General features: G+C 41.0%; 2 protein-coding genes across 5 annotated transcripts; both read left to right on the top strand.

Moving 5' to 3' along the window:
- The first annotated feature begins 779 nt into the window (after positions 1-779).
- Positions 780-14,517, top strand: RNPC3 (RNA binding region (RNP1, RRM) containing 3). Of its 2 annotated transcripts, none has more exons than XM_059477744.1 (15): positions 780-1,019; positions 2,017-2,064; positions 3,092-3,210; positions 3,818-3,898; positions 4,600-4,711; positions 5,176-5,244; positions 5,834-5,979; positions 6,895-7,020; positions 7,741-7,877; positions 8,660-8,821; positions 8,980-9,074; positions 9,154-9,212; positions 9,746-9,878; positions 10,681-10,753; positions 14,289-14,517. In XM_059477744.1, the coding sequence occupies exons 1-14, from the start codon at positions 780-782 to the stop codon at positions 10,738-10,740; spliced, it is 1,587 nt and encodes a 528-aa protein (XP_059333727.1). In that variant the 3' UTR covers positions 10,741-10,753; positions 14,289-14,517. The 2 variants fall into 2 exon arrangements, with proteins under 2 accessions (XP_059333727.1, XP_059333728.1); XM_059477745.1 differs by having other exon boundaries at positions 13,360-14,517.
- Positions 14,201-24,194, top strand: LOC132076610 (pancreatic alpha-amylase-like). 3 transcript variants are annotated; one of them, XM_059477748.1, is made up of 11 exons: positions 15,677-15,881; positions 18,011-18,226; positions 19,681-19,827; positions 20,109-20,306; positions 20,824-21,054; positions 21,957-22,090; positions 22,176-22,298; positions 22,410-22,509; positions 22,782-22,903; positions 23,013-23,138; positions 23,727-24,194. In XM_059477748.1, exons 2-11 carry the CDS (start codon positions 18,059-18,061, stop codon positions 23,914-23,916), a joined length of 1,539 nt encoding a protein of 512 aa, XP_059333731.1. In that variant the 5' UTR covers positions 15,677-15,881; positions 18,011-18,058; the 3' UTR covers positions 23,917-24,194. The 3 variants fall into 3 exon arrangements, with proteins under 3 accessions (XP_059333733.1, XP_059333731.1, XP_059333732.1); XM_059477749.1 differs by lacking the exon at positions 15,677-15,881 and adding an exon at positions 16,013-16,221; XM_059477750.1 differs by lacking the exons at positions 15,677-15,881; positions 20,824-21,054 and adding an exon at positions 14,201-14,365.
- The last annotated feature ends 1,218 nt before the right edge of the window (positions 24,195-25,412 follow it).

The following is a 25,412-nucleotide window of genomic DNA, read 5'->3' as shown; positions in this document are numbered from 1 at the left end:
CATGGCCGCTCAGGAACACTGAAGGGACTTTATGGACTGAAGGCCTTGCTTCTTGTATGGAGAGGTGTGGGAAGCACCCGTCCTATGGACAGGTTCCAAGCAAGTTTTCTCCATGGCTGGCTCCAGCACAGCCCAGCGCAGTGACAGAGCCCGGCTGTCCCTGAGTGCTCCGCTGCTCAGACATGTCAAGTGCTCCAGCAGGGCGGGCACTGCGCCTCTGTGGGACACACAGCCCGTGGCCATAGCGACACAGGCAGGCACGGCTTGTGCCAGCAAGCAACAGCTAATTTAACAGATCGGGGATTTCACTCTCTTGGGATCACAGCCTGTATGCTCCAGAACAAGGCAGGCTTGGGAGCCGCCTGTGTGGCTGCTGTGGTAGGTGACAGCAATCTGTTCATCCTCCCTATTCACGCTGATTATCCCCTCACAAATTGTAATTATGGGGGTGTTTCCCGTGGCCAGGCATGCCTCAGTACCTCACTGTTCACGGGAGGGAGGCAGGGACAAGTCTCCGCAACTAAAGGCTGAGGAGAGGGCATTTTGACAGCAACACTCCTTAGGACTTAGTGCGAGGGCAAGCTCCTAAGCGTTAAAGTGTTGAAGGGTGAGGGGAGCGGCACCGCGGGCGTCCCCTGGCGGGCTCTGCCAGGAGGAGCCGCTCCCATCTCCGCGCGCGATTCCCGCCACCTCCGCGGGGGGCGCCAGTCTCGCGAGACCTGAAGCGGCGGCCCCGCCCCGGTTCTCGCGAGATTTGCGCCGCCGGTCCCTGCGCGGCGATGGCGGCGCCGGGCGCTGAGGAGCTGCGGGCGGGCGGGCTGGGACCCGCGGGCGGCCCGGGGCTGGGCGCCGTCCCGCCTCACCCCGGCGTCCCGCCGCACCCCGGCGTGTCGCGGCGGCGCGGGCGGACGCTGCTGGTGCGGCACCTGCCCGCCGAGCTGACGGCGGCGGAGAAGGAGGATCTGCTGCAGCACTTCGGGGCCGTGTCTGTGCGGGTCCTGTCGGACCACGGGCGGCTGGTGAGGGCCGGGACCGGGACCGGGGCGGGCCGCGGGCAGCGCTGAGCCTGGAGCCGCGCAGGAGCGGGGGTCCCGCTGCCGGGGAGCCCCGTGGGGCGGGCGGGACAGCGAGGGGACAGCGGGCGGCTCCGGGCTCCATCCCGCCCGCCGCAAGCGCCGTGCCCGCGGCTTTGGCCTCTGGTGCTGCCGGCGAGGCTGGGCTGAGCCGTGCCCAGGGGCCCCTTGGCGCGGGCAGGGATGCAGGCTCACGGCTCTCCTGAAATCTCTGCTTTGCTTTCTCCTTCCCCCAGGTAACGAAAACATTGATGTATTTGTGATAAGTACTCTTCATAGAGAGCCTTGTTTTTTGCAGAACTGCAGATGGATGTCTGCGTATTTTATCAGGGTCATGCTTTATAGGATATCAGATATACTGGCTTTGTTACAATGATTTTGGGTACGGAGTCATGTAGTGGCAACATGGGGTAATAAAGTTTGTTAAAAAAGATTAACTTGGAAAGGTGTATTCTGTGAGGATTTGATTTAATTTAGAAAATGAGGAGGGGGGAAGTTAGAAACCACTCAAACGTTCGGAGCACAATAGTTACAACTTTCGTTGCAGGAAGAGCATTACTTTTAGTAAGAGTTACTTTGATGAAAATGTTTTGTGAGGTGCTCAAATGAGTTTTCTGGTTTAGAAGAGAATTAAATCTCTCTATATGTACTTTTGTGCAGTCTAGAGTGGGTTTTGCTCACTAAAAAATCCCCACTTGTCCTGTATTTGTCAAACTGCTGAGCTCATGTCTTGATTTTGACTGCAGGAGGTACTTTTCCAAAATTCATAAGAAAAAGGGTTTCTAGCCCTTCATGTTTGCCCTGATGGGAATTAGATAACTCCCATCTGGTAACTTTCAAATATGTAAGCTTGGACTAACAAAGTGCTTGTGGCTCAATGTTTTACATGCAATCTCTTACGTTTTTGATTCAAATACATTATAACTTTTTGTTTGTTTTCTAGAAACATACTGCTTTTGCCACCTTTCCCAGTGAAAATGCAGCTGCAAAGGTTTGTATTGAGTTTGTTATTGAATGTTTTAGCAAAGCACTGAATTGCCCGTGCTCTAAGTAGTTTACACATCATTTGGTACTTAGAGCTAGGAAGAAACAAAGCAACAGGATGTAGTATGAGAGTTCTGTTTCAGCACAGGTTTGCTCGCAGGACTTGATAAAATTCTTGATTATTTCTGTGTTTCCTAGAGTCCTAGGAAAGGTGGATTGAAAGGGGTTTGTGGAAGTTATCTGATCCAGCCTGGCAAAGTTAGAGAAGCTGAGACTGATCAGGGCACTGTTTAGGATGTGTGTGCATTTATATATAAACTATAAACCAAGCAGAGTTTCCTTGTCTCCTGTGTAATTGTGTTTGCCATAAAAATCAGCCCTAGGGATTCTCTCAATCCAAGTCTGCCTTGAATGCCCAGCTTTGATAAGAAAAAGCTGTGCCAGAACTCCCCCCTTATACCTTGGGTTTGGGGTTTTTTTTTTGCATTGCTTCTATTTCTTTTAGGCCACACTTTATAGGACTAAAAAAGTGAAAGACTGTGTGAGGTGAACAGTAGTGAATTGGGTGCCAGTTGTTAGCAGCCTGCTGGGCTCTGGACTTGAGGAATACTGGATCTTCCTAGAGCCACTGTGAAGATCTTGATATTAGAGTCCCTAGCTGCTACTGACAGAGTTTAGCATGTTGGTACTTCAGGAGCAAAAGGCTGGTTCTTTGAAATTCCAGCAATTTATTAGGCTGTGTGCAAAGTCTGATTGTTAGGGCTGCTGCTGTGTTCAGGTGACCAAGCTGTGCCGTGGTTCTGGCTGTGCCTGGTCCCTTTCCTTCCTGCCAGCAGGAAATGCTGCTGAAAGCAGAGCTGGGAAGACACAAACAGTGCAGAGCTCTCGTGTCCACAGTAGCACAGACTTAGCTTAAAGCACTTGGGCCTGCATCCTATGGCCAGTGTACCACTCAAAGGAAAAACAATTATGCTCTACAACAATTCTCATGGTTGTCCTCTTCCCTTTCTCTTCTCCTCTCTAATTACTTGAAGGCTTTATCCAGACTGCATCAGCTGAAACTTTTGGGTCACACCTTAGTTGTTGAATTTGCAAAGGAGCAAGAGAGTGCCCAGGTACTTAGCCAGCCTTCTGCCTCAGACAAGTGCAAAAGGTATGTGCAGAGTAATTTCCTCGTTATCTTAGTGGTCCGGGAAAGGATTCTGGATTCATGATACTTAGGTAATACTTGTAACCCAAGGATAAACTGTAACCACTTGGAAGTCCTAACAGGTTCCCATCTATAGGACAGTGACTGTGTCATTTGCACCTGTGAAATGTGCAAATAAGTGATAAAAGCTATGTGACAGTGCTTAATTAAAAATACTGTAGTAGAGTTTTCAGGTTATTTATCCCACTTTCTGAATATGAACAAATCAATAATTTAATACCTTTGAATTTATGTTCTCTGAAGAGAGTGCGTGATAAATAATTTCAGTTCTTTTCCTTTGAGTGGATTTAACTCAGGAGTGTTTGAATATAGGGAATCTTATTTAAATCTGCATAAGTATTTATTTTAGAAGACTCACTACTGTAATTATCCTCATGTATTGATTATGAAGAATTGGTAACAGCTGTAGTAATGCAATTGGTAAAAGATGTTAAAAATACCTGTGATAATTTATTTTTTATATTTATTAATAGATTATGCATATTTTATATATTACATAAGGCATACCTAATTTTTGCACTGTTTTAATTAAGACTAAATTAATTTTCAGTTTAGAAGAACCAGTGAAAGAAGAAGAGAAGATAGAACCAAACTGTGTTAAAATAGAGAATGGAATTGCACCCAACCATGGGTTAGTGTCGGGGTTTTATTTGTCTTAATTAATTTATTCTGTTGCAGATTATTTTGCAATGTGTTACATCATGTTGAACAAGATGCTCAGAACAATAACTCCTATGCTGCTGTTCCTCAGGCATGTAGGAGTTGTCATAAAGATGGAGTTTCAGTTCCTCAAGTTTAGAATCCTCACATCTGCATAGTGACTGGTGCTTTGAGCTTGTGGATTGCAGAACAGCCTTCTAACACTGCACATTGCTTTCTTGGGGGGTTGGAGGGCTGGCATTCCCCCAGTGTTAACAGCAGAATATCACTGACTTTTTTCCTGATGTTTCTTCCTTCTCCACCTCCCATTTTCATTTTAGCATACAGGAAGTAGTAATTTTTTTGAAGCTAATGCAGCCCTTTGAGCATTGAGTTTCTGATATTTGTACAGGCTGCTATTCTGTGCTTTTGGGTTGGACATGCTGATTGTTTCTGTTTGCTTTAAGCTCCTGCATGGCTTGATATTTTCAGTATTTCCAAGCCCAGTAAATCTGTCATGCATTGGGGACTACTCCATGATGTTAAAGGCATTCTAAGTGGCCCAAAACTGTTCTGGGGAAATAAAAATATTTCAGTGTTACTTCAGATGTAATCAATAGTTAAGCCTCTAGTAACCACTGTTAAGTGGGAGTACTGGTAAGGTGTCTAATTTTCAATCATTTTTTTCCTCAGCCTCACCTTTCCCATCAATTCTTGCCTCAAATATTTGTATCCACCACCTTCAAGTGCAATTCTAGCAAATATAGCAAATGCCTTGGCAAGTGTGCCCAAATTTTATGTCCAGGTAAGTAAAAAATGGGGGGAAAAGTATAAAATTAAAGACATTTAATTTTTCCTCTTTTAATTATGCACAGAAGTAATTATTTTTGTCATCATAACTACTAACTTGGATTTTCTGTGATAGTGTTAACCAATCTTAGTTTTTTACTGTGCTGAGGTAATGAGATTTTATTAACCTGAGATAGATTGACACTGAATTCATAACTGCATATGCACTTCCTAATTAGATGTGACTTGAGTACCTGGAATTTCATTCTGAGAGGATGCTGTGTGTTTTTTATTAGCCTTGTTAGGGTGTTGCTTATATTGACTATTGGTGTTGGATCTCAAGTGCGAGTTTTACATTGTTCATGAACATTAAAACTGTGCTGATTTTCACCTGCCAGGAGTGATTGGCTGTTTTACCTAGCAAGGAACTGTTATCACTTACTTATTCAAAGGAAACCTACTTATTTTGACTCATTTCAGGTACTCCATCTGATGAATAAAATGAATCTTCCTCCACCTTTTGGACCAATCACTGCTCGCCCTCCCATGGTAACATTTGAAATATGTTTTCAGTACTGTAGGAATGATTCACAATTTAAAATGTTAGCAGCATAGTAGGAGATGTGAATTTCTAGAGGATTGCAAATCCTGCTGCATTTTGCTGAGTACATGTTGGTCTTCTAAAGCAATTCTTTGGACTATACTTAGAACAAAGAAATAGTCATCTATGGTAGCATCACTGGAGTGTTTCAAACTGCTGCTTCAGTGTTGAAACTGAGATGCCTTTGGAGCCTAAGCCTTCACCCATATGCTTGGACTGTATTCTTCTCAGGAAAGTCCTTGAAGCTGAGTGCAAAGTGAAAATCCAAGGCCATGGTTGCTGTATTTTTTTCTTATCTAAACTTAAAAGAATTAAACCATTCACTGTTATGCTTCAGAAAGCAGATTTTTTTGCTTGTGGAAAGTTTTTCATTAGTAATGTAGTTTACCTAAATGCTATCTCGATCCCTGTAAGCATATTTGGAGGAAATACTTGTTAAATTATCATTAATTGATTGTTGTTATTAAGAAAACAAGACATGTTCAGGTTTTTTCCTTCAAGAAGTTTAAGTTTTTGCAACTTCTTCCCCATAATTAGTATGAAGAGTATTTGCCAGTGCCTGTGCTACCTCCCCCAATCCCACCTCTGCCTCCTGAAGAGCCTCCTTTGCCTGAAGAAGAAGAAGGACTTTCTAGTGGGGATGAATCAGAATATGAAAGTGATAATGATGAGGAAAAGGAGAGGTATGCATTTTGCAGTCATGTGCAAGGTTTTGGGCTTGCTGAAAGGGGTGGTTTTACTTTTCCAGCTTTGAGTTCAGCAGGTGGTAATGTTTGCAGTATGTAGATGTAGCAGCTTGTAGAGAGTGTGTAGCAATCTTTCCAGATGTTTAGAGAACCCTCAGAATGCAGAAGAACAGTGCAGGTTTAAATGCAGTAAGAAAAGGAGAGTGGCCTATTGCTGTGCAAGTTTTCATTTGTTTCCATGTCCAAAAAAAACCAACTAAACAAAAACTCAGCTTGAAGAGCGCAGATGTAAGGAAGCAGAAATTTTATTATTATCTGAAGTCTTCATTGTTCCACATCTTTCTAAATTGACTCCTCAGCCTGAATTGTATGTGCACACCAACTTCCAGAACATTCTTTGTACATCAGCAGGTATGCTAGGGGTGATAATATTTGTGCTGAGGATTCTCTTGCAGTTTTGGGACTGAATTGCATCATAGCTGTATTTTTTTTAATCTTTAAACTAACTCTAAATTAAAAAGCAGCTTTTTCCTTTACTGTCTAAACTGAGAAGTAAATCAGAAAGTACCTATGCTGTATTTGGAAAAAGCCACCCCTGTTGAGTGTTAGAAAATCAGGTTCAGCCTGGGCCATCACAGCTTCAGTGTCCCAGTAAGGAGCATGCTTGGGGAAGGAAGGGCATCACTGACATGTTAGGATTTTGGTCAGTCCTTAAGTGCTCTGTGTATATTGATTTGCTGTGTGTTACAGCTTCAGTTTTAAGGTAGTTAGTTTTACAATTATATTCTGAAAAGTTCTATATCAAGGGCTTTAAGGAAAGGGGAAGGGTTTTTAAAATTAGTACTTTCAATGAACTGTAAACCTCTTTGTTTTATTTTTGTTTGGTTTTGGTTTTCTTTTTGTTTAAAATAGAATGACAAAGTTGATGGAATTAGCAACCCTTCAGCCTAAAAGACCAATAAACACAAAGAAGCGTGGTGTTAGAAAAAAGCAAAGAATTAAGGACATGTTGAATGTTCCTGTGTGTACCTCCCACAGGTTTGTGGTTTTTGCACTTATCCTATTGGTTTTATTGCCCTAAAAATCAGATTTTCTTCTAGTTTGAACTAAAGTCTGCTCAACAACTTTAAAGTGTGCCTGATTCAAGCTCTGCTTCTCTTCCTGTCAAACTAATAGAAATTCCTTTTCCTAAAAAGATAACTGGTTTTGCATCACAGCTGTCACCAAAGCAATTTGGATTTATTGCTTGATCTGCTTCTTAAAACAGTGACACTGGAAGAATAGAAACTGGCTTGCTTTAAAATGAGTTTGGGTCTTAGAACTGCAGTTCTACGCCACAGTAGACAGCAGTGCAGTATTTCTGTGTTGTGATAAATGATTGTGAATGCATTTTTACTAATGGCTGCCTGCTTCCTCCAAATGATTTGCTACATTTTTTTAAAGTGTGATATATTTTATATACTAGCTGAGAGCAGCAGCAAGGCTGCTTATTTTTCATGCTGAAGTTACTGATGAAGGTTTTAATAAATGCCTGTGTGTATTGTACCATGGTACATGATGGTTGGTTTTGCTCCCACTGCCAGACATACCTTCTGTGTCTGCAGTGTTGTAATCACCTGAAATTCTGTTGGGTGAAATGGAGAACATGTGTTTGTGGTAAACTACTGCATAAAATCTAACTGGAAGAAATCTTGTGTTTGAGCATGCATTCATTGGTGTCTGAGTCTTTAATTCATGTGTTGTTATTTTTTTAAACAGTAACTCGCACCCTACACTGTCACCTTCAGATGTCTTTGAGCAGCTGCAGCATGTAGGTCATAAAAAAATAGAGTTTCATATTAGTACTGAGATCCCAGCTGTTCTTCAGACAAACCAAGAAAAAGAAGAAAAAAATGGTAAGAGGGTTTGTACCTCATATGTGTTTAATGTTCAAGTCATGTGGCTTCAGTATATAAAGGGTGCTGAAATTTACACCAGGAAATTCTTTTCCCTTACTGTATTGGAGCTTTCAGCACCAAGTTGCATCATAGTATTTGCTGTTTTTCCCATTTTACAAGCTTTGAAAAGGATCCAGAGGATTTTAAAGGACTCTCCTATGTGCTCTGTGGTTTATGGTGAATTGCACTGTCTTTTAAATGATAGGATGCAAATGTTACAAATTTTCAGTATTTTATGGTGTAAATTAATATATCAGGCTAGTTTCAGATTTTCCTTTTCCAGCTCTTAGAGAACAGCATCTGAGTGACTGACAGCCCTTTTTTCTCTGGTGCACTGATTATCTGCCATAAAAATGCTGGGTGGGCACTGATAACAATGAGGTGTGATGGCTTTTTAGAGAGTTATGGTCAATCTGTAGTTCTTGGTACTTTACAGTAATATCCAGTTTCCTTAAGGGAAAATAGTGAAATGGATACAGAACTGAACAGCAAGGCAAGGTTTATGCTAACTGATGTGTGCCATGGCCTTTATTTTCTACTACATGGGGTTTTATAGGACTGTACAGAGCAGGTGCTTTTGTCAAGCAGGGATTAAGACTCTTTTTTAAGGGTGTGTTCAAATTGCCTTGCAAAGTCTGCTCTATTATCATGTTGCTGGAAGGAGTGTGGTTTTCTTGCTGGCTCTCGATCTTGGTGTGAATAAAGGTACAAACCACTTACATGATTTGTTGAAATTTCAGACCTTTATGCAACCACGGAAGAAATCAATAACACAGGCTTTGGAAGGATTTTCCCAGCTCCTAGCTCAAATGATAAAATGGAAACTGAAGAGGAAGATGATGAAATACCATCAGAATTTATATCTAGAAAGGATCTAGAAAAAAACAGACTTTCTAGAGAAGGTATAACTGTGAGAATCGATTATCTAGTAACAGCATCTTGATTTGTTGCAACAAATAGCTTAAATAAGTGTTTGTTTTTTTATAGTGAATTATTTTATATTGAGCAAATGTGCAAAAGTAAATTAACTAAAGTATGGTTCATTTTTTTTGTCTTCAAGAAATGGAAAAATATTCTGTTTTCAAAAACTATGAGCCAGGTGATCCAAATTGCAGGATATATGTGAAGAATTTAGCTAAACAAGTTCAAGAAAAGGTAAGTAAACATGCAAATTAAATATCTATCAAAAGTGCTTTTTCTGAGCATTCATCTTACACCTACACTTTAATTTCAGGATCTTAAGTTCATTTTTGGAAGATATGTTGACTTCCAGTCAGAGGTGGAACGCAATATGTGAGTTGATTTCATACTTGGTTAGAATTAAGCCTTTTATATTAACTCCTATGTCACTTCTGAAAGCTGGGATTTTAACAATAGCCATATTCACATTTTCTGTGTTTCTGCATTAACAAAAATGTGTTAGACCTAAAAATCTTCATTTATGAAGGTTAAGAAATGAAATTATTTTATGATGAGTGACTGAAGACCCTATTATTTTGCCTTTATGATTTTATTCCCAGATTTGCTTTTCTTGGCTGTGTGACACAGAATGAACTGTGTAGGTGATTGTGTCTATCTGATCACTTTGCATATGTCCTATTTAGTAGTACTGCACATCAATTTGCCATCCTGCAGTTTAGTAAATTGCCTTTTAGTAAATGGTTTCCCCAACAAAATGGTCTCCAAGGACATCACGCTTCTTTGTAGGCTTTCCTTCTGTTTCTGTTCTTTCTCCCACCTGGAGCATGAGAATTGTGCATTTGTACTGTGAAATCTGCAAGGTTTGTTAAACATGAATAATTCCCAGTTGTGGTCTGTGCCCCTAGGTTTGATATCCGTGTGATGAAAGAGGGCCGGATGAAGGGACAGGCTTTCATTGGACTGCCCAATGAGAAGGCAGCTGCTAAGGCGCTAAAAGAAGTTAATGGCTATGTCTTATTTGAAAAACCCATGGTGGTTGTATCCTTTTCTTCAAGGATTTACATTATATTCTTTGTCGTCTCTGCCAAGGTTTGTTGTCACAGTGTTCTGCAAAATAAAAAATGCCTTAACAAAACAGCATAACACAGTGCACTATTTATGGTGGCTGAAAAAAACAGGGGGCAACTCTTGTGAAATAGGACAGTAAAAGTGATTTAAGAACAGAATTCACTGGTCTTACATCTTTGATCCTGCAAAGACAATACAGAAGATAATTTGGCTTGCATGGCCACTGTATTTAAATTAAATACAAGGGTTTTGACTTGGTTAGGTGTATGTTTACAGAATCATGATCATAAGAAATGCTCCTGTAAGAGTAAGTGGTTCTAGATGGGTTTTTCAGCTGGAACTGTCTCCTTTTGATTGCATAGCACTGGTTTTTTGTGTGAATGTTCTTTCTTATTTTTCACTCAAACATTTCATAGTTTTTTTCTTTATACTCACATTTACCCCAGCATCTGCTGCTTTTACTGTTTTTCCTGATACATCAAAGTTAAGAATTAACATGCTGGGTTGGAAGTTTGTAAATATCAAACATTTATCCTTGTTTGCATCTAACCCATTCCCAGTTAGTCCTCCTTATAGTCTCTCTAATAACTCCTGTACTGTGTATCAGTGAGGTCCTAATCTTAGACTAATAGACACTGTTATAATACTTCATACTGTATTGATTCACAGATAAAGGTCACTTTCTAGACACTAATTTGCAGGAGTAATCTTTTTGGTCTTTCTTAATTGACTTCTACTTACCAGACACTTGTAGTCCTTAATAGAAGCTCAGCAATTTGCTCGTTCAGCTAGACCAAAACAGGATGCCAACGAAGGGAAAAGAAAAAAGTAAAACCCTGCACAAGGTATGGACTCTCTGCCTGAAAGTGAAAACAAAGGATTGGGCTGGGGTTTTTGTTAGTGTTTGTTTGGTTTTATTTACTCTCTCTTTAATAGCTTCTTCAGGAATATTGATGATGGAGAGGAAATGTTCCATACAAATTAATTTTCTTAAATGTGTGCTTATATCAGAAAAACTGAGTGCAAGATATATATAGTTAGTGTAAATTTATAACTTTCCTTTTTCCTGTGTCAGAAAACTCAGATGCAAATATTTTCCTAATTCTGATATTGTAGGGCACTTGTCAGTTCCTTACCTTGCAAAGATAAGGAGAATAATTTTGTGGAATTGGACCACTTATCTTTTAGTAATCCACCAGGGTTTTACTGTTGAAAAGTATTGCCTCCTACCTCCTCCTTTTCTATTCCTGCTGTTGTAATGGGATTCTGAAGAGCTGGTTCTAACAATAAACTTCTACTGGCTGTAAAGAATCTTTTCTAACTTCAGAAAATGAGTTCTTAGTGCTGTTGCAGTAACCTTTAACCTTGTCTGAATTAGGGAAGGATATTCTGTTGGAAAGTGCTGCTTAATGTTGCATTGATGAAGGCTTCCTTTGTTGTGGAATATGTAGGTCCTGATTTTTGGCATTATTTAAATGTAATGAGACAGTACCTTCTAGCAGAGAGTTGCTATTTAACTTTTATTTCTTATCATGTAGCTTTACTTCACTGCTCCCTACTCTGGGTATTTCATTTATGTGGGAGTAAGTCAAGCCAAATCAGCTCTAATTTACCTGAGTGGTTTCATGGCCTGCAAACATTTGCATAGTGAACTCAAAAATGACCATGTGCAGTAACTGGTGCAAGAATAAAAAGCATTTATTTCTCAGTCTGCAACCTCTGATACATGAGTTAGCTCCAATTTAAAGGGCACTGACCTTAATTTCTGGTTACAGTTGAGATCACTCTGGTTATGCCTCTGCTTAAAACAAAATTAATTGACATCTTACCCTGAGTGCTTAGGAAACATTCCTTAAACCATGGTCTGTTTTTAATCTGGAGCTTGATTCTTGTTACTCAGGATGTGAACATTTGCTTTGATTTTTACAAATTGGCTGTAAAGCCCACAATGTGATTATTGTGATGGTAGTATTTCTATTTTTATCATCTACTCTAATTGTAGGTTCTTCATTCCATCCATTGTCTAAGGATTTTTAAACTCAGATTTAGGCTTGTTTTTCTCTCTTTGGTCTTACTTCCTATTTTGTGTTATTTTTTGTAGTTTGCAAAGTCTGTATTTTGTCAGATTAAAGATCACTTTTTTATAGGCCCTCTGTACTGGTCATTGAAAAGAGCCTTGGCTAAAGTGTTCTATTAGGATCATGTATTTATGGGACTATTTCAGTCTTGTTTGTCACTCCTTTCTTGTTAGAAAAAACTTTCTATTTATCTAATAAGATTACTAAGGTGTCTTATATTAAAAAAAAATGGAAGCATTTTAGCTATTGGAGAAAACCCAATAGATGAAGTCAGCACTTTTATTTTTTTAGGAATTCCCCTTTTTTTCAACTCATCTTGTACATTAATTCTGAATTCATTAAACATGCTAAATACTTGAATTGCATAAAGAAAATAACAAAGTGCTTATTTGTTGTTATTCTGATGGTCAACTCAGAAGCTTTTTCTAGAGAGAGCAAACCATTCTGAGGCAAGATTTAATTGTGCACCTGAAAGTCTTCCACGAGTTACCATCTTAGAGGTGTCCCTGGTGTTCTGTCCATGGGCAGAACTTCTCTTACCTTGACTGTTCGTTTAAATCATATCAATGTGCCAAGGAGTTACACAGGTTTTTAAGGATCCATGAGGTTTCATTAAAAATACTTGTTGCATTTCCCAAGTAATGATTAAGCTGACCCCTATTTCTGCATGATTGTTTTTCTGTTCCTGCTGGAATATTCGGATAGATGCTGATTTATGAAGTAAAATTCCGTGATAAAAACTTGAGTCTGCTTGAGTCTAGGGTTCTTTTTCTGTTGTTGGGTGGGTTTTGTTGTTTTTTTATTTTGGGTTTTTTTAGTTTGTTTTTTTTCTACAAAGGCTTTATCCTTTTTTTTTTTGACAAAACAATACATCTGGTTTATAAAATATTGCAGAAATTGCTGGCTGAAGTGTCTCTTTATTGACGGACTGGCAAAAAGTTCACCTAAAGTGACTTTTTCCTGTAGCTAAAATACAACTGTTTGGGAGAAAAGTTATGTGGAAGAAACTGATGTTGAGAGGTCTCCAGCTTCTTCATAAGGAAAAAGTGGTTTGAAAGCTGGCATTAGAGGGAAACATGATTGGGTTTTGGATCTGATGGAAATAAAGTGAGTCTGTAAAATGGCAAAGACTTGAAGGAGATGGAAGAATCTGCTGGTCCTAATAGTTCAAGTTATCAAAAAATGTATTTTCTTTTGAATATGAAGTTTAGTGTTGATGGATTCATCAGTCCTCATTAAGTCTCACAAGGGGTTAGAATTGTTTTTTATCAAAGAGGCATATTTGCTTTTTTTTTGGTAGGTAGCATAAAGTTATGTGTGTGCAATACTGAGAATCAAGTAAAATTAAACTACATTCTGCTGTTCTTCTTTAGAAACATTCCTGCGTAAATACTGCAATAATACTGTCATGCAGAGTGTATCCTTTCTTGTTGTATCCTTTTTTGTGCAAAGTTTCCTGTAGCACTCAACTGCATCTTAGGTTTCCATAATAGAGTAGGTGTGGGGAGGAGTTAACACATTTTAAGCTTGAGCTAATCTAATAATTTTAAAAAACAAATTTTTTCGGTGGGGGGAAAGAAACCAAAGAGTTGTCTGTGTTGTGTGAGTAGACACAATGAAGGTTCTTAGTCTTAAAAGGTGGCCTTCACCTTTTTCCTCAGGTACCCTAGTAATTTGTGGTCTTATTCCTTAGTGGAGCAGTTCTAGCCCATACCAGCTGATCTGTGTGAAGCTGTGCTGAGCTCACACTTGTGACCAAGCCACCTTGTTTTACTTTAAAAACCTATTAATATAATAATATGTTGGCTAAAATAGATTGTAGAGCAGTTTTAATATTAAGGGGTTGACCAGTATTTTAGGTCATTTGATGATTACTGGTGTCCTGGTACATGAGAAGCAATCTGGATTTGATTTAGTTAATACATTCCTTACTTTCTCTTTTTAGAATAAAGAAGAAAATTAACAATATCTGGCATTTAAGTATTTGGAGCTGGACTAATAATCAACTATTAATCACTGCTACCTTTTTGTTGGTTGTTTCGGGTTTTTTTACATTGCTGTCTGCACTGAGGTAGTGTTGTTGCTGGTGACCTACATGTTTCCTATGGGTTTCATACTACATCACTGTTTAACATTCTATAATATAAAATTAATACAGTCTGCATTTATTAAGATGTATTTTTCACAGACATTAAGCACTTTTTAAAACACTAAGCATCTTTCAATTTAGTTGTCAAAAGCCAGTATAACACTGCTTTTTTTTGGTAGTTCTTACTTTTAACATGCCTTTGTGATGTTCCAGGTCCCTTTTGTGTTCCTTCTCTTTCAAGTATTTCTGAGCTGGGGAAGAAGCAGTGTGATCATCAGGACTCTTGAACTGTGCGTAGTTGCATTTCTAAAGTATTTAAGGCAGAGAATAAATTTTCCTGTCTTAAGGATTCCACATATCTTTAAATATCACAAGACTTACTACATCATAAATGTATGTTAGATTGCTTGTGAGATCTAATAAATTATTTCCGTTCTCTTCATTTTGCTGCCTTCTCTTTGTTTTGACTTTTGTTCTTGGGGTTTTGGGCAGGACAGGTTTTCTTGTTTTGGAGACCAAGCAGAAGGATGGGTGCAGGATGGGCCTGAATTTGTACTGTGAAACTGGGCACTGTTCTTCCTCAGTAATCACCTTGCATTGTTCATCTGCAACTTGAAAACTGTCAGTGGTGAGGCTGAAGTCATTAAAACCAGAGTAGCAGTTAAAGCTGATATAGATGTGGTCCTTAGCCTGTTGAGGGTGATAACAGTAGTCACATAGGATTTGCTGCATACTGGGCTGGTTAGCAGAACTGTCTAAAACCATGTGGGAAATACTGCAATGACATTTAATTTAAAAGATATTCTAGTCCAGTGCACTTAAAGGAAAAGTTAGTCCATAAATGACTAAATCATAGCTGATGGTGTGGGAGCTGGTGCAGAAGATTTGTCATTACTCCAGCTGCCAACACTCTAAATCACTAGTATTGGTGGCGGGACCAAAGTAAACCTATCTTTGCTATTTTTTTCCAATAGGAGCTAGCTTAGCAGATTCCTTTGAAGTGCTTTTACTGGAATTACTCTTATTTTACACTTCCCATGGGGACTGTGTTGTTCATTTAATCCTGGAGGGCTTTTTCAACTTAAATGCTTCTATGGTTCTACAGTAGTATGTCCTGTGGCCCGTGTTGAGCTACAGGACCAAAGGCCCACAAGTGGCGCCGAAATAGGATAACAGCAAGGTGGTGCTGTGCTCAAGGGCAAAAATACTTTATAAGAAAGTGCGGAAAGTGAATGTTCAGAGAGCCGTGCCCGGTCCGCGTTGTCCCCGAGACGGGCGGGGCCGGGCTCGCCGCTCCCGGGCGGTGGCGGGGCGGCCGCAGCGGGCACGGAGCGGGATCCACGGGCTGTGCGCCGCACGGGGAGCCCGGCCGGGAGCCTCCGAGGGGCGGGCACGGACCGGGATCCACGGGCTGTGCGCCGCACGGGGAGCCCGGCCGGGAGCCTCCGAGGGGCGGGCACGGAGCGGGATCCACGGGCTGTGCGCCGCACGGGGAGCCCGGCCGGGAGCCTCCGAGGGGCGGGCACGGAGCGGGATCCACGGGATCCGCGCCGCACGGGGAGCCCGGCCGGGAGCCTCCGAGGGGCGGGCACGGACCGGGATCCGCGGTATCTGCGCCGCACGGGGAGCCCGGCCAGGAGCTTCCGAGGGGCGGCCGCTGCGAGTTTGCTTCGCCTGCCGGAAACTCGGGGTGCTCGGGGGTTGTGTGGGGAGCCGCCAGAAGGGACAGGGCCACTGCTGTGCTGCCCTGTGACATCCTTTGGCAGCTGCAGCCTCCGCAGCTCGGCAGGTCCGGACGCGGCCCAGGTGTGTTGGATGGCGGCACCGCTCAGGCCGTGCCCAGCACAGACAGGGTGACCCGAGTCCCGGGCTGGCCGGGACAGCGGTGGGGCTCTGCAGAGACGCTCCGCTCCCAGCTTCTCTGCAGTGCAGTCAGTGTTGCAGTCTTCCACATGGCTTCTTAAAGTTTTTCCGAGTTTCGAAATTATTTTGAAGCTAGAGCCATCAGAGTGCCGTGAGGATCTCAACATCTGCATTCTCTTATTATTGCTTGTATTGAAGGCAGAGCAGCCATAAACCTGTTTCAGAGAAAGGAAAATCTACATTGAATCTTTAAGCACTAGGCTTTGGAGCTGGTTGGGTCAAGGTACATTATTCTTATTACTTTGTGTCATTTACTACTTTGCATATTTACTGCTGTAAGTAAAACTTGCCAATCTAATAAATGGCTTTTCTCATCAGAGAAGATGGAATTTTCTTAGCTCATTTTCTCTTAATGTATGTTCTTCCTGTCAGGTCAGAAAGCATTCCTTCATGAAAATGGAAGCACGCACAACAGCTGCTTGTGGTTGAAACTTAATCTGTATACTTTACTTAAGATCTACTAATAAATAATTGTATTAAAGCTGTTTTGTTCACAAGCAGAAAAGCCAGCTAAATATACCAAATGCTTAATTCTAAACAACACTACCTGCTTGTGAAGAGCAGTGATAGCTGATAGTAGTAGGCTCTGGAAGGCTGGTTCTACATTTTATAAACTATATTTTGTGCCTAAATTTGCTCCAAAGAGGGCTCCACTACCTGAGAGGCACGGATCATCCTTTCCTTGAAGCAGAAATGAGGGCAATTTTGTAGAAATCATGTAAAATTTTGTATCAATTTATGTCTGGCTAGGTGTATCACAGCAGGTTAGAGTTTTCAGCAGTGCATTCCCAAATGTGTATTAAATCAGGAAAAGCACTGGTTTCTTTTGTGTAGCAAACCTGAGGGCCCCTCTGTTCATGTTTAAACCTTCACTGAGGTGTTTGGTTTCCCTTGTGACAGGAATTTCTCTTTGCTCTGTCACTGTAGGATAACTTTTTAAAAGAATAGATACTTACAGGAAAGTAACAAGATTCTGTATTTTGTTTTAAGGGAAGTATTAGTTCAGCCGTTTGCAGAAGTTCTTGTAGGACTTCTTTCTATCTCGGACTCTAAATCAACTTCTGAACCGAAGAGTGCAATATAAGGCTCTCAGTAGAGTAATGTAAACCTTGATAGTTGTTTAGTTTCTGGTTTGTTACAGTTGTATCTCTCTAGGTGAGGAAAAGGAGAGGCAATTTTGATATAAGGATTGTTGTCTTTGTTTATCCCTGAGTAAATACAAATAGGATACGAGTTGGGAAATACAGTTCCTAGCCTAGCTCATCAGAAGGAAATGTAGCTTCAAGCCTCTGGAAAGCTCCTTCTGCAGAACTCTGAGCACTCAGGAGAATTCTTGGTTATGGAGCTTCACAGCACTTCTAAAATCTGCATGTCATTGCCCACGTTCTTAAAAGGAGAATATCTCCACACAAATCCTGCAGGTGTGCAAAGATAAGACATTTAGCATTTCTGGGTTTCACTATAATTAATGATTTCTGTATCTGAGAGATCTTCCAGATTTCAGGCTGTTGTTTGAATGAGAGATGTCATGCATATCATGAATGACAGACTCACATATGTTAAACCTCCAAAATATCTGGGGTTTCATAACAAATCATGGTAAGAAATATGCTGCCTCTGCAAGGTCTTATCCAAATATGTTCAAGTTGTAGCAACACCATTTGGAAAAAAAAAAAGATGTCTCTCAATGATAAATAGGAATGTAAAATAACATACATTAAAATTATAAATAAAATGTCAATTTCAGTCTATATAAGTATTTGTTTACCCTTTGGGGTAGTTTTTGGCTTTATACTAATAAAACCACAACTTTTGCATTCTGGAGGCAGCCTGCATTAAGCAACATCTGAATTTTAGGTGCATGAAAACAAAGTTACTATTAGTATGGGAATTTGATATGGTTTAGATAAGATCCAGTTCTCATACAAAATAGCAGGTAAATAAATATGGTGCCAGAGATGGGTGTTTATCTTTAAACAAGTATTTTCTAACGTGTACTTACCCTCTTACAGGAACATTGGCAGTTAGTAAGAAGAGCCCAGCTGATCACAGAGCACTGGATGGGGATCTATTTTCTGCTGTTAGTTGTAGGGCTTTGTTGGGGGCAGTACAACCCCAACACTGTCCCAAAGAGAACCTCTATAGTGCATCTCTTTGAATGGCGCTGGCAGGACATTGCTGAGGAGTGTGAACGCTACTTAGCTCCTAATGGATTTGGAGGAGTCCAGGTATGTCTGCTCCTATCAGTAGGCAGTGAAATTGCTGCACAGGTGATAATTTGTTTTTCACAGAAAATATTCAATTCGTCAAAGGACAGGTACTGAACAAGAAAAATAGAAGCTGGTAATGGAAGTAGTAAATGCTGACATATATATTCTTCAGCTATCTTTGAGTAAGCATGGATTTATTTCATTGCTCCAAAGTGCATGTTTTGCAGTCTGTGCTATTACATTTAGGTGAATTAGAATTGCCCATCACTTGCTAAATCTTCTTTTTTTACTGCTGTGAAGAGTAACCTATGTTTATCTGCTTGATATTTTTAAATCAAGGAAAGCTCTTAAGAGCTAGATAAATGTAAAATGGAACTATGACAGAACAAAGGGCTTCCAAAGCGAACAAAAAAGTGCTGAAGGTGTTAAGTACAAAAGGCTGCTGATGGTGTTCACCCAAACTGGCCAGTTTCTCTCTGTGTATCACAGTAAGCCACTAAGAGACCCTTCTTTGCAGGAGCCTGGTGTGAGCGGGCAGTAGTGCACTGAACACAGGTTCTGGTGAAGCTGTCCCTGTGTGAGTCAGTTCTGTCTGAACAACAGAGACGTGTTCCTGTGCAACCAGAACTGCCACTTGGGTGGGGTAGCATGTCAGGAGAGCAGCCACTTATTAAAGTGTTCCTGTTTGCCTGTCAGATTGCTCAGGAAAAATTGGTGCAAAGGCTGCCTGTCTCTTGTAGCCCAAGAGATTGCAAGCTGGCTTGAGTGAGAACTCTCTCATCATTTTCAAATAATCATCTTGTCTTTGCAACCTTCTTTCCAGGCACACAGACCAGATGGATTTAAAACTGATTTTTTCCCTGGCCTATGCCTGTTTATCATTTTAATCCATTCTGTGGCAAGGTCTTAGAAGTTTTTTTCAGATGATGACTTGCTGAGCTGGTCAGGAAGGTGTGGCAGCTAAGAAGCTGAAGGGCTTTTTCTGAGAAATGGTTGGATCAGGTTGTTGTACCCAGAGGCTTGAAGGTAGCAGCAAAAGCTTATTGCCTAAAAATTATCCTGAAAATTCTGTAAAAAGAAGAAGTATAACTCACCTGGAAACTTACAAGAATTAGGTCAAGAATGCGTTCATCCAAAGCATTACAAAAATGGGAAGTTGGATCAGTTTTAAAGGCAGGATGTTACGTCAGTTGTTATGCAGTCACTTCCTTCCTCTGCTGACCTAATTCTTCAATTTCAGGTGCTTCTTTTTGAAGCTTGAAGTCACAAAGAAAATTAGGCCACTCTGTTCATGGGCCTAATTTTTATATTTCTGAGGCCAGGCCTCAGTCTTTTGTTTCCAGCCTACTTTAGTGTAAGCAGAGGATACTGAGGATCTAAGTGTTCTCTAAAAATGTTCTTTCTCTGAAAATACTGGGCAAATAAATTAACCATTTTCAGTATCCTGTTACCTGCCATTGTTTTATTTACAGATTTCACCTCCAAACGAAAATGTTATCATTACTGACCCCCGGCAACCATGGTGGGAAAGATACCAGCCTGTCAGCTACAAGCTGTGCACAAGGTCTGGAAATGAAACTGGATTTAGAGACATGGTGACCCGGTGCAACAATGTTGGAGTAAGTACTTTTAAAACCTTCTGGTGTTTACAATGCAAGGATATAGCCAAGCAGTGATTCTACCATTTAAAAAAAATGGATGTAGTGTTACCTGCCTGTCTGCTGAGCTGCATGTTTTATCACCCTTGCTGTATGCTAATTAAAAAAATGGAATAAAATATTGGCTGAAGCAAGGAAGCAAAAGCAGGAGGATAGGGCAGGAGGTATGGTAGAGAGAACATTAATTAGTGGTGCTGTGGGAAGTAGCTTTTTCAAATTGTTACGTGGATACTGTTCTCTAGGTGCACATTTATGTGGATGCAGTAATCAACCATATGTGTGGAGCCAATGCTGGGGCTGGTGACCATGCTACTTGTGGAAGCTATTTCAATGCAAAGACTGAAGATTTCCCAGCTGTGCCCTATTCTGGCTGGGACTTTAATGATCATAAATGTAAATCTAGAAGTGGAAACATTGAGGATTATCATGATATATCTCAGGTAAACCTACAGCTGTGGTTTTAATGTACATCTGTTCCTGTGCTGTGATTTCTTTGCTCTCATTTACAGTGAGACATTTTTTAAAAGAAATTTTTAAAAGCCTTATGAAAAGCCATCCAAATTAATAACAGAGGTTAGTGTTGTTATTAGGAACACCACTTCTTAAGGGGATAGCTGTACTTGAGACAATGTCTCAATTTCAGATTCAGACAATGTGTTTAGGTAATTAATAAAGACAATTTAAAGCTCATAAAATCTATTTAGTGCTAAAAAAGGTAAAGTTATTATTTGCCTTTTATTGTAATTTGGAAGTTTTCCATGGTCTCAATTTCAGAAGAGAGGGGTAGACTCAATTTCTTATTGCAGCTTCTCTGTAGATGACTTTGCAAAGTAAAGAAATGCACGGGAAACAAAGGCTACTGAAGTTTTACCTGGCATTGTAATATCGGCCAAGAACATTCAAAAGGTGTGTAGAACAGTACCTGAAGTTTATTAGGTGAGAAGGGTTTGATTTCAGGTGCGGGACTGCCGCCTGGTCAGCCTGCTGGACCTGGCCCTGGACAGGGAGCACGTGCGCTCCAGCGTTGCCGCGTACCTGAACCGGCTCATCGGCCTGGGCGTCGCGGGCTTCCGCATCGACGCTGCCAAGCACATGTGGCCTGCCGACGTCAAGGCCATTTTAGACAAGCTGGAAGATCTAAATACTCAGTGGTTTCCTGCAGGAACTAAACCTTTCATTTACCAAGAGGTAATCTTTATTTTTTTTTTAATATTACTTCACAAACACTTCTTGCAGGCCTGGGTACAGACTCAGTCACACATGGCAATGCTTTGCATGGGCTGAGCTCAAGCAGATTTGCAGAAATCATCCTCAATTCCATCCTCAATTATACTCTACAAATATGTAATCTGTCCATAAATGGTAATTGATGTGGAAAATGCCCCACTAGTTTTGGACCTACTGGACTTAGGTAACCTGGAAATTTTATTGAGAGAATTTTTATTGAGGTGAAATTTACTGCATTGTAGTTAGTATAAAAATTCTATTGGTTTAAAAAAAGATACCATTTCCTGAATTTTAAATCCTGGATAATAAATTGCAACATAAGTATTGATTATGGGCTGAAAGTTTATTTTCCAATGGTATAACAAGTATTGTTTGATATTCTGAAATTGTGTTTTACATTTGAATAATGAACTGGAACAAGCAGGTGAGTGTTGGTTTCAGTCAGCAGAAGCTAAACTTGCTGTACATATTTTATTAGATTAATATCTTGCCTGCAAAGTCTAGGCAAAGAGAAACATTCTTTAGCTCCATAGTGAAAGGATGCAGCCCAACTGCTGGAAGCAGAGGCATTGGTGACCATACTGAATATAAAGGAAATACAGCCCAAGCCTTAATCATGGGTAAGTGATCAGCTGGGGTAAGGAGATACAGGATAGAGATGAAAACGAGGTTCACAAGCTGGGCTGAGCTAAAAGGAGAAAATAGCCTTACATATGATTTTGCAAGAAACTCAAATAACCAATAGCCAGCTTGAGCCAATAATTAGCTCAAGTACTGTCCCCTTCCTTAAAGCAATGTCTAAAGCAGTGTCTTATTTGTTTGGTTTTTGAGAAGAAAGACATGCTCTATCTTTCCTGTACCAGGTGATTGACTTGGGTGGAGAGCCCATCAAAGGCAGTGAGTACTTTGGAAATGGCCGAGTGACAGAATTCAAGTACGGTACCAAACTGGGGACAGTGATCCGCAAGTGGAACGGAGAAAAGATGGCTTACTTAAAGTAAGGATGAAGTTGCTGCAATTTATCCAGGATTCATTGGATACACCAATTGACAGGGTAACTCCAAGTCTGTGTTTTTGTTTAGGAACTGGGGAGAAGACTGGGGCTTTGTGCCTTCTGACAGAGCCCTGGTCTTTGTGGATAATCACGACAACCAGAGAGGACACGGGGCTGGTGGAGCTTCTATTCTGACCTTCTGGGATGCCAGGTGAGGGATTGCTCTTGTGTGGGTGATGCTTCTTGCTTTTACTTGTTTGCCTGTGTGTTCTCTGGCAGGTTCCTCCTTTCACATCTCATTCCTTGTTTGTCCACCAAACAGGCTCTATAAAATGGCAGTTGGTTTCATGCTTGCCCATCCGTATGGCGTCACGCGTGTGATGTCAAGTTTCCGTTGGCCAAGACATTTTCAAAATGGAAAGGTGAGCTTTAATTAATTAAATAATTAATTTAAATAATTTTAATTAAATTAGCGCTGAAGATTCATCCATGGGGATTAAATGTGAGAGCAGGGTCAGAGAAGTAGTTCAATGCATTTCAGGTTGTCGAGAGATTTCCCTGTCCCAGGCTGGATGTAGGCAGTGAAACTTTGATGCTCCCTATAGCTTTGTTCACCACAGGGAGTCTCTGCATTGTGAGTCAGAAGATATGAATCTTTTTTTTTAAATAAAAAAACGTTTGTTTTTAATGACAGGACGTCAATGACTGGTATGGGCCCCCAAGTAACGCAGATGGCTCCACAAAGTCCGTTACAATCAATCCAGACACGACCTGTGGCAACGACTGGGTTTGTGAACATCGCTGGCGTCAGATCAGGTAGGGCACTGGGGAGAAACAAGAAGTAAAAGCAGTTGCTTTTGCTTCCTTCTCCATGTGGCTTTAGAGGTGTTGCAGGTGCAGTGGCAGACATGTCTTGTGTTTTCAGGAACATGGTTATCTTCCGTAACGTGGTGGATGGTGAGCCTTTCTCCAACTGGTGGGACAATGGCAGCAATCAAGTGGCTTTTGGCCGTGGTAATAAAGGCTTCATCATCTTCAATAATGATGATTGGTGAGTAAGAGGGAAATAAATTGTAATTTATTATGATTATAAGAAAATTGTTATGTGTTAAATATGTATTTCAAAAATCTAGTTACTAGTGAAACCTTTTAAGGTGTTGCTAGCTTGAATAGATATTTCTAATGGATTATTATTGACAGTTGTTGACAATTTGAACATGGCATTTTCCATAGGCACTCTTTGCAGTTTAGACCTTGTAGTGTGGTATTTCTATTTCCCAGTTCTGAAGCTGGCTGTGTCACTGGGCCTGGTCAACCAGCAAAGTCTAAATTTATAGAAGTGGGGGAACTTGTAAACTCAGGAATATGTTCTAAATGTGACAGTTTTAAAAACTGTATTGGAACCGTTTATGGGAGAATGAGTTGACAAGAGAACAGGAGTGAATCAGGGCTGCAATAAGTAGCTGTAGGTTGTGGTGAATAGCAATTTGAAGCATGTAGTTATTGAATAGATTCTGTGGCGTCCAGCGAAGTGCTAGAGGGTAGTTCCATAATTACTTAACATCTGAGGTTTCCAGTATGATTTGAAGAGCATTTTAGAGCCCTCATAATGCTTACTGCACTTTTTTCTTTTCCAAAGGTCCTTGAATGTATCTCTGCAAACCGGTCTGCCTGCTGGCACTTACTGTGATATCATTTCTGGGCAAAAGGAAGGTGACTTGTGTACAGCAGTTGAAGTTCATGTTGCTGCTGATGGCATGGCTAATTTCCTAATTGGGAATGAAGACCAAGATCCATTTATTGCCATTCACGTTGATGCTAAATTGTAACCAGCTGTGTTGTGCATGTGCTCTTCCTTCTCCTCTGTATCTTTGTTATCAGCAAACAGATGTGCAGAATGTCCTGGCTTTCAGGACTGCATGAACTGAGACAGAGCAAAGTGTGTTAGCTGTAATACTGATGAAATAGTGAGCAGAGATGAGAACTGGTGGTGCCATGCACATCTGGGAGTGATGCTATACATCTGTGTACATTTGTAAGTGTACTTTATTCAGTTAAGGTACTAATAAAAAATGGAAGGAGAAGATTGACATTATTAAATTTAAAATCATGGTGCTCTGTGCAGAAGTAGAAATGCAGTTCTCTTTAGGGGCAAGCAGGGTTGCTATAATTGACAGGATATCCAAAAACCAAGAGAAGACCCCTTTGTGCTGAAACATGGCACAATTCAAGTTGATTTTCTAGTCTTTGTATTCTCTTGGAGTATTGTTTTATTGTTAGTATTACTCAAGTTTATTCATGGAGGGCTGTCGCTAAGACAGGGATCTTTTAAGTCAGTTCCAAATGAAGACCTGAAATCATTTCATGCAGAAGAGTCAAAGGTCTTTCTTTTTTGAAGGAGGAAATTGTAGGAAATACAAGAAAGGACTTGGAAAACAGTTTCAAATTCAGTTATATGTCAGGCAGCTCATCTGCACTATCATTTGCATCTGATTTTGGGTTTTGTTCCTTGAATCTGATGAATCATTGATCACTTAAAATAAGGTGAAACAGTTCATAGTAGGGACTGGGCAATGACACCAGAGAAACATTAGATATGAGAAGGTGTCCCCTCCTAGCTGCCAGTGATTCACCTGGTAAAGACCCCATACCTCTTGTGTGATAAATCTGTTACTGATTAAATATTGACCTGGTTTTTGGTAGCCGGAGTACCATGGAGGTGCTCCGGTGAGAAGCTGCTGGAAGCTTCCACTATTTCCAGCAGAACCATTCCCCAATGGCTCTGAAGATGGTCAGTCATGCTGCTGTCCAAAACCAGGCCAACAAGAGAGGTTGATTATGCCTCTGTGCTGACATATTTAAGAAGAAAATCAAAGCAAAGTCACACATTTTTTCTTCTAGTCAGAAAAGAGGAGGAGGTGAGAACAGACCTTGGACACACCAAGGTCAGTGCAGAAGGAGGGGGAGGAGGTGCTCCAGGTGCCAGAGCCGAGATTCCTCTGCAGGCCTCATGGTGATGACCATGGTGAGGCAGCTGTGCCCATGGGGATCCAGGGGGGATGCAGAGATCCACTCACAGCCCATGGGGGAGGTGCCCATGCTGGAGCAAGTGCATGCCTGGAGGAGGCTGGGATCCAGTGGAAGACCCTGTGGAGAGAGGGGGCCCCTGCTTCCAGGCTGGAGCAGCCTGTCTGGAGGACTGCACCCTGTGGGAAGAGAGGCTCAGGTGCAGCAGTTTTGGGAGGCTGTGTGCCCATGAGAGGGACTCACGCTACAGCAGGTGAGGTTTGGCTGTTGCAATTGAGAGTGGACCCATGCCAGGGCA

The sequence above is a fragment of the Ammospiza nelsoni genome, chromosome 9 (genome assembly GCF_027579445.1).
Source record: "Ammospiza nelsoni isolate bAmmNel1 chromosome 9, bAmmNel1.pri, whole genome shotgun sequence".
In the NCBI taxonomy this organism is placed as follows: domain Eukaryota; kingdom Metazoa; phylum Chordata; class Aves; order Passeriformes; family Passerellidae; genus Ammospiza; species Ammospiza nelsoni.
Note: the sequence above shows the minus strand (reverse complement) of the source record. Positions and strands in the feature narration are given on the sequence as shown.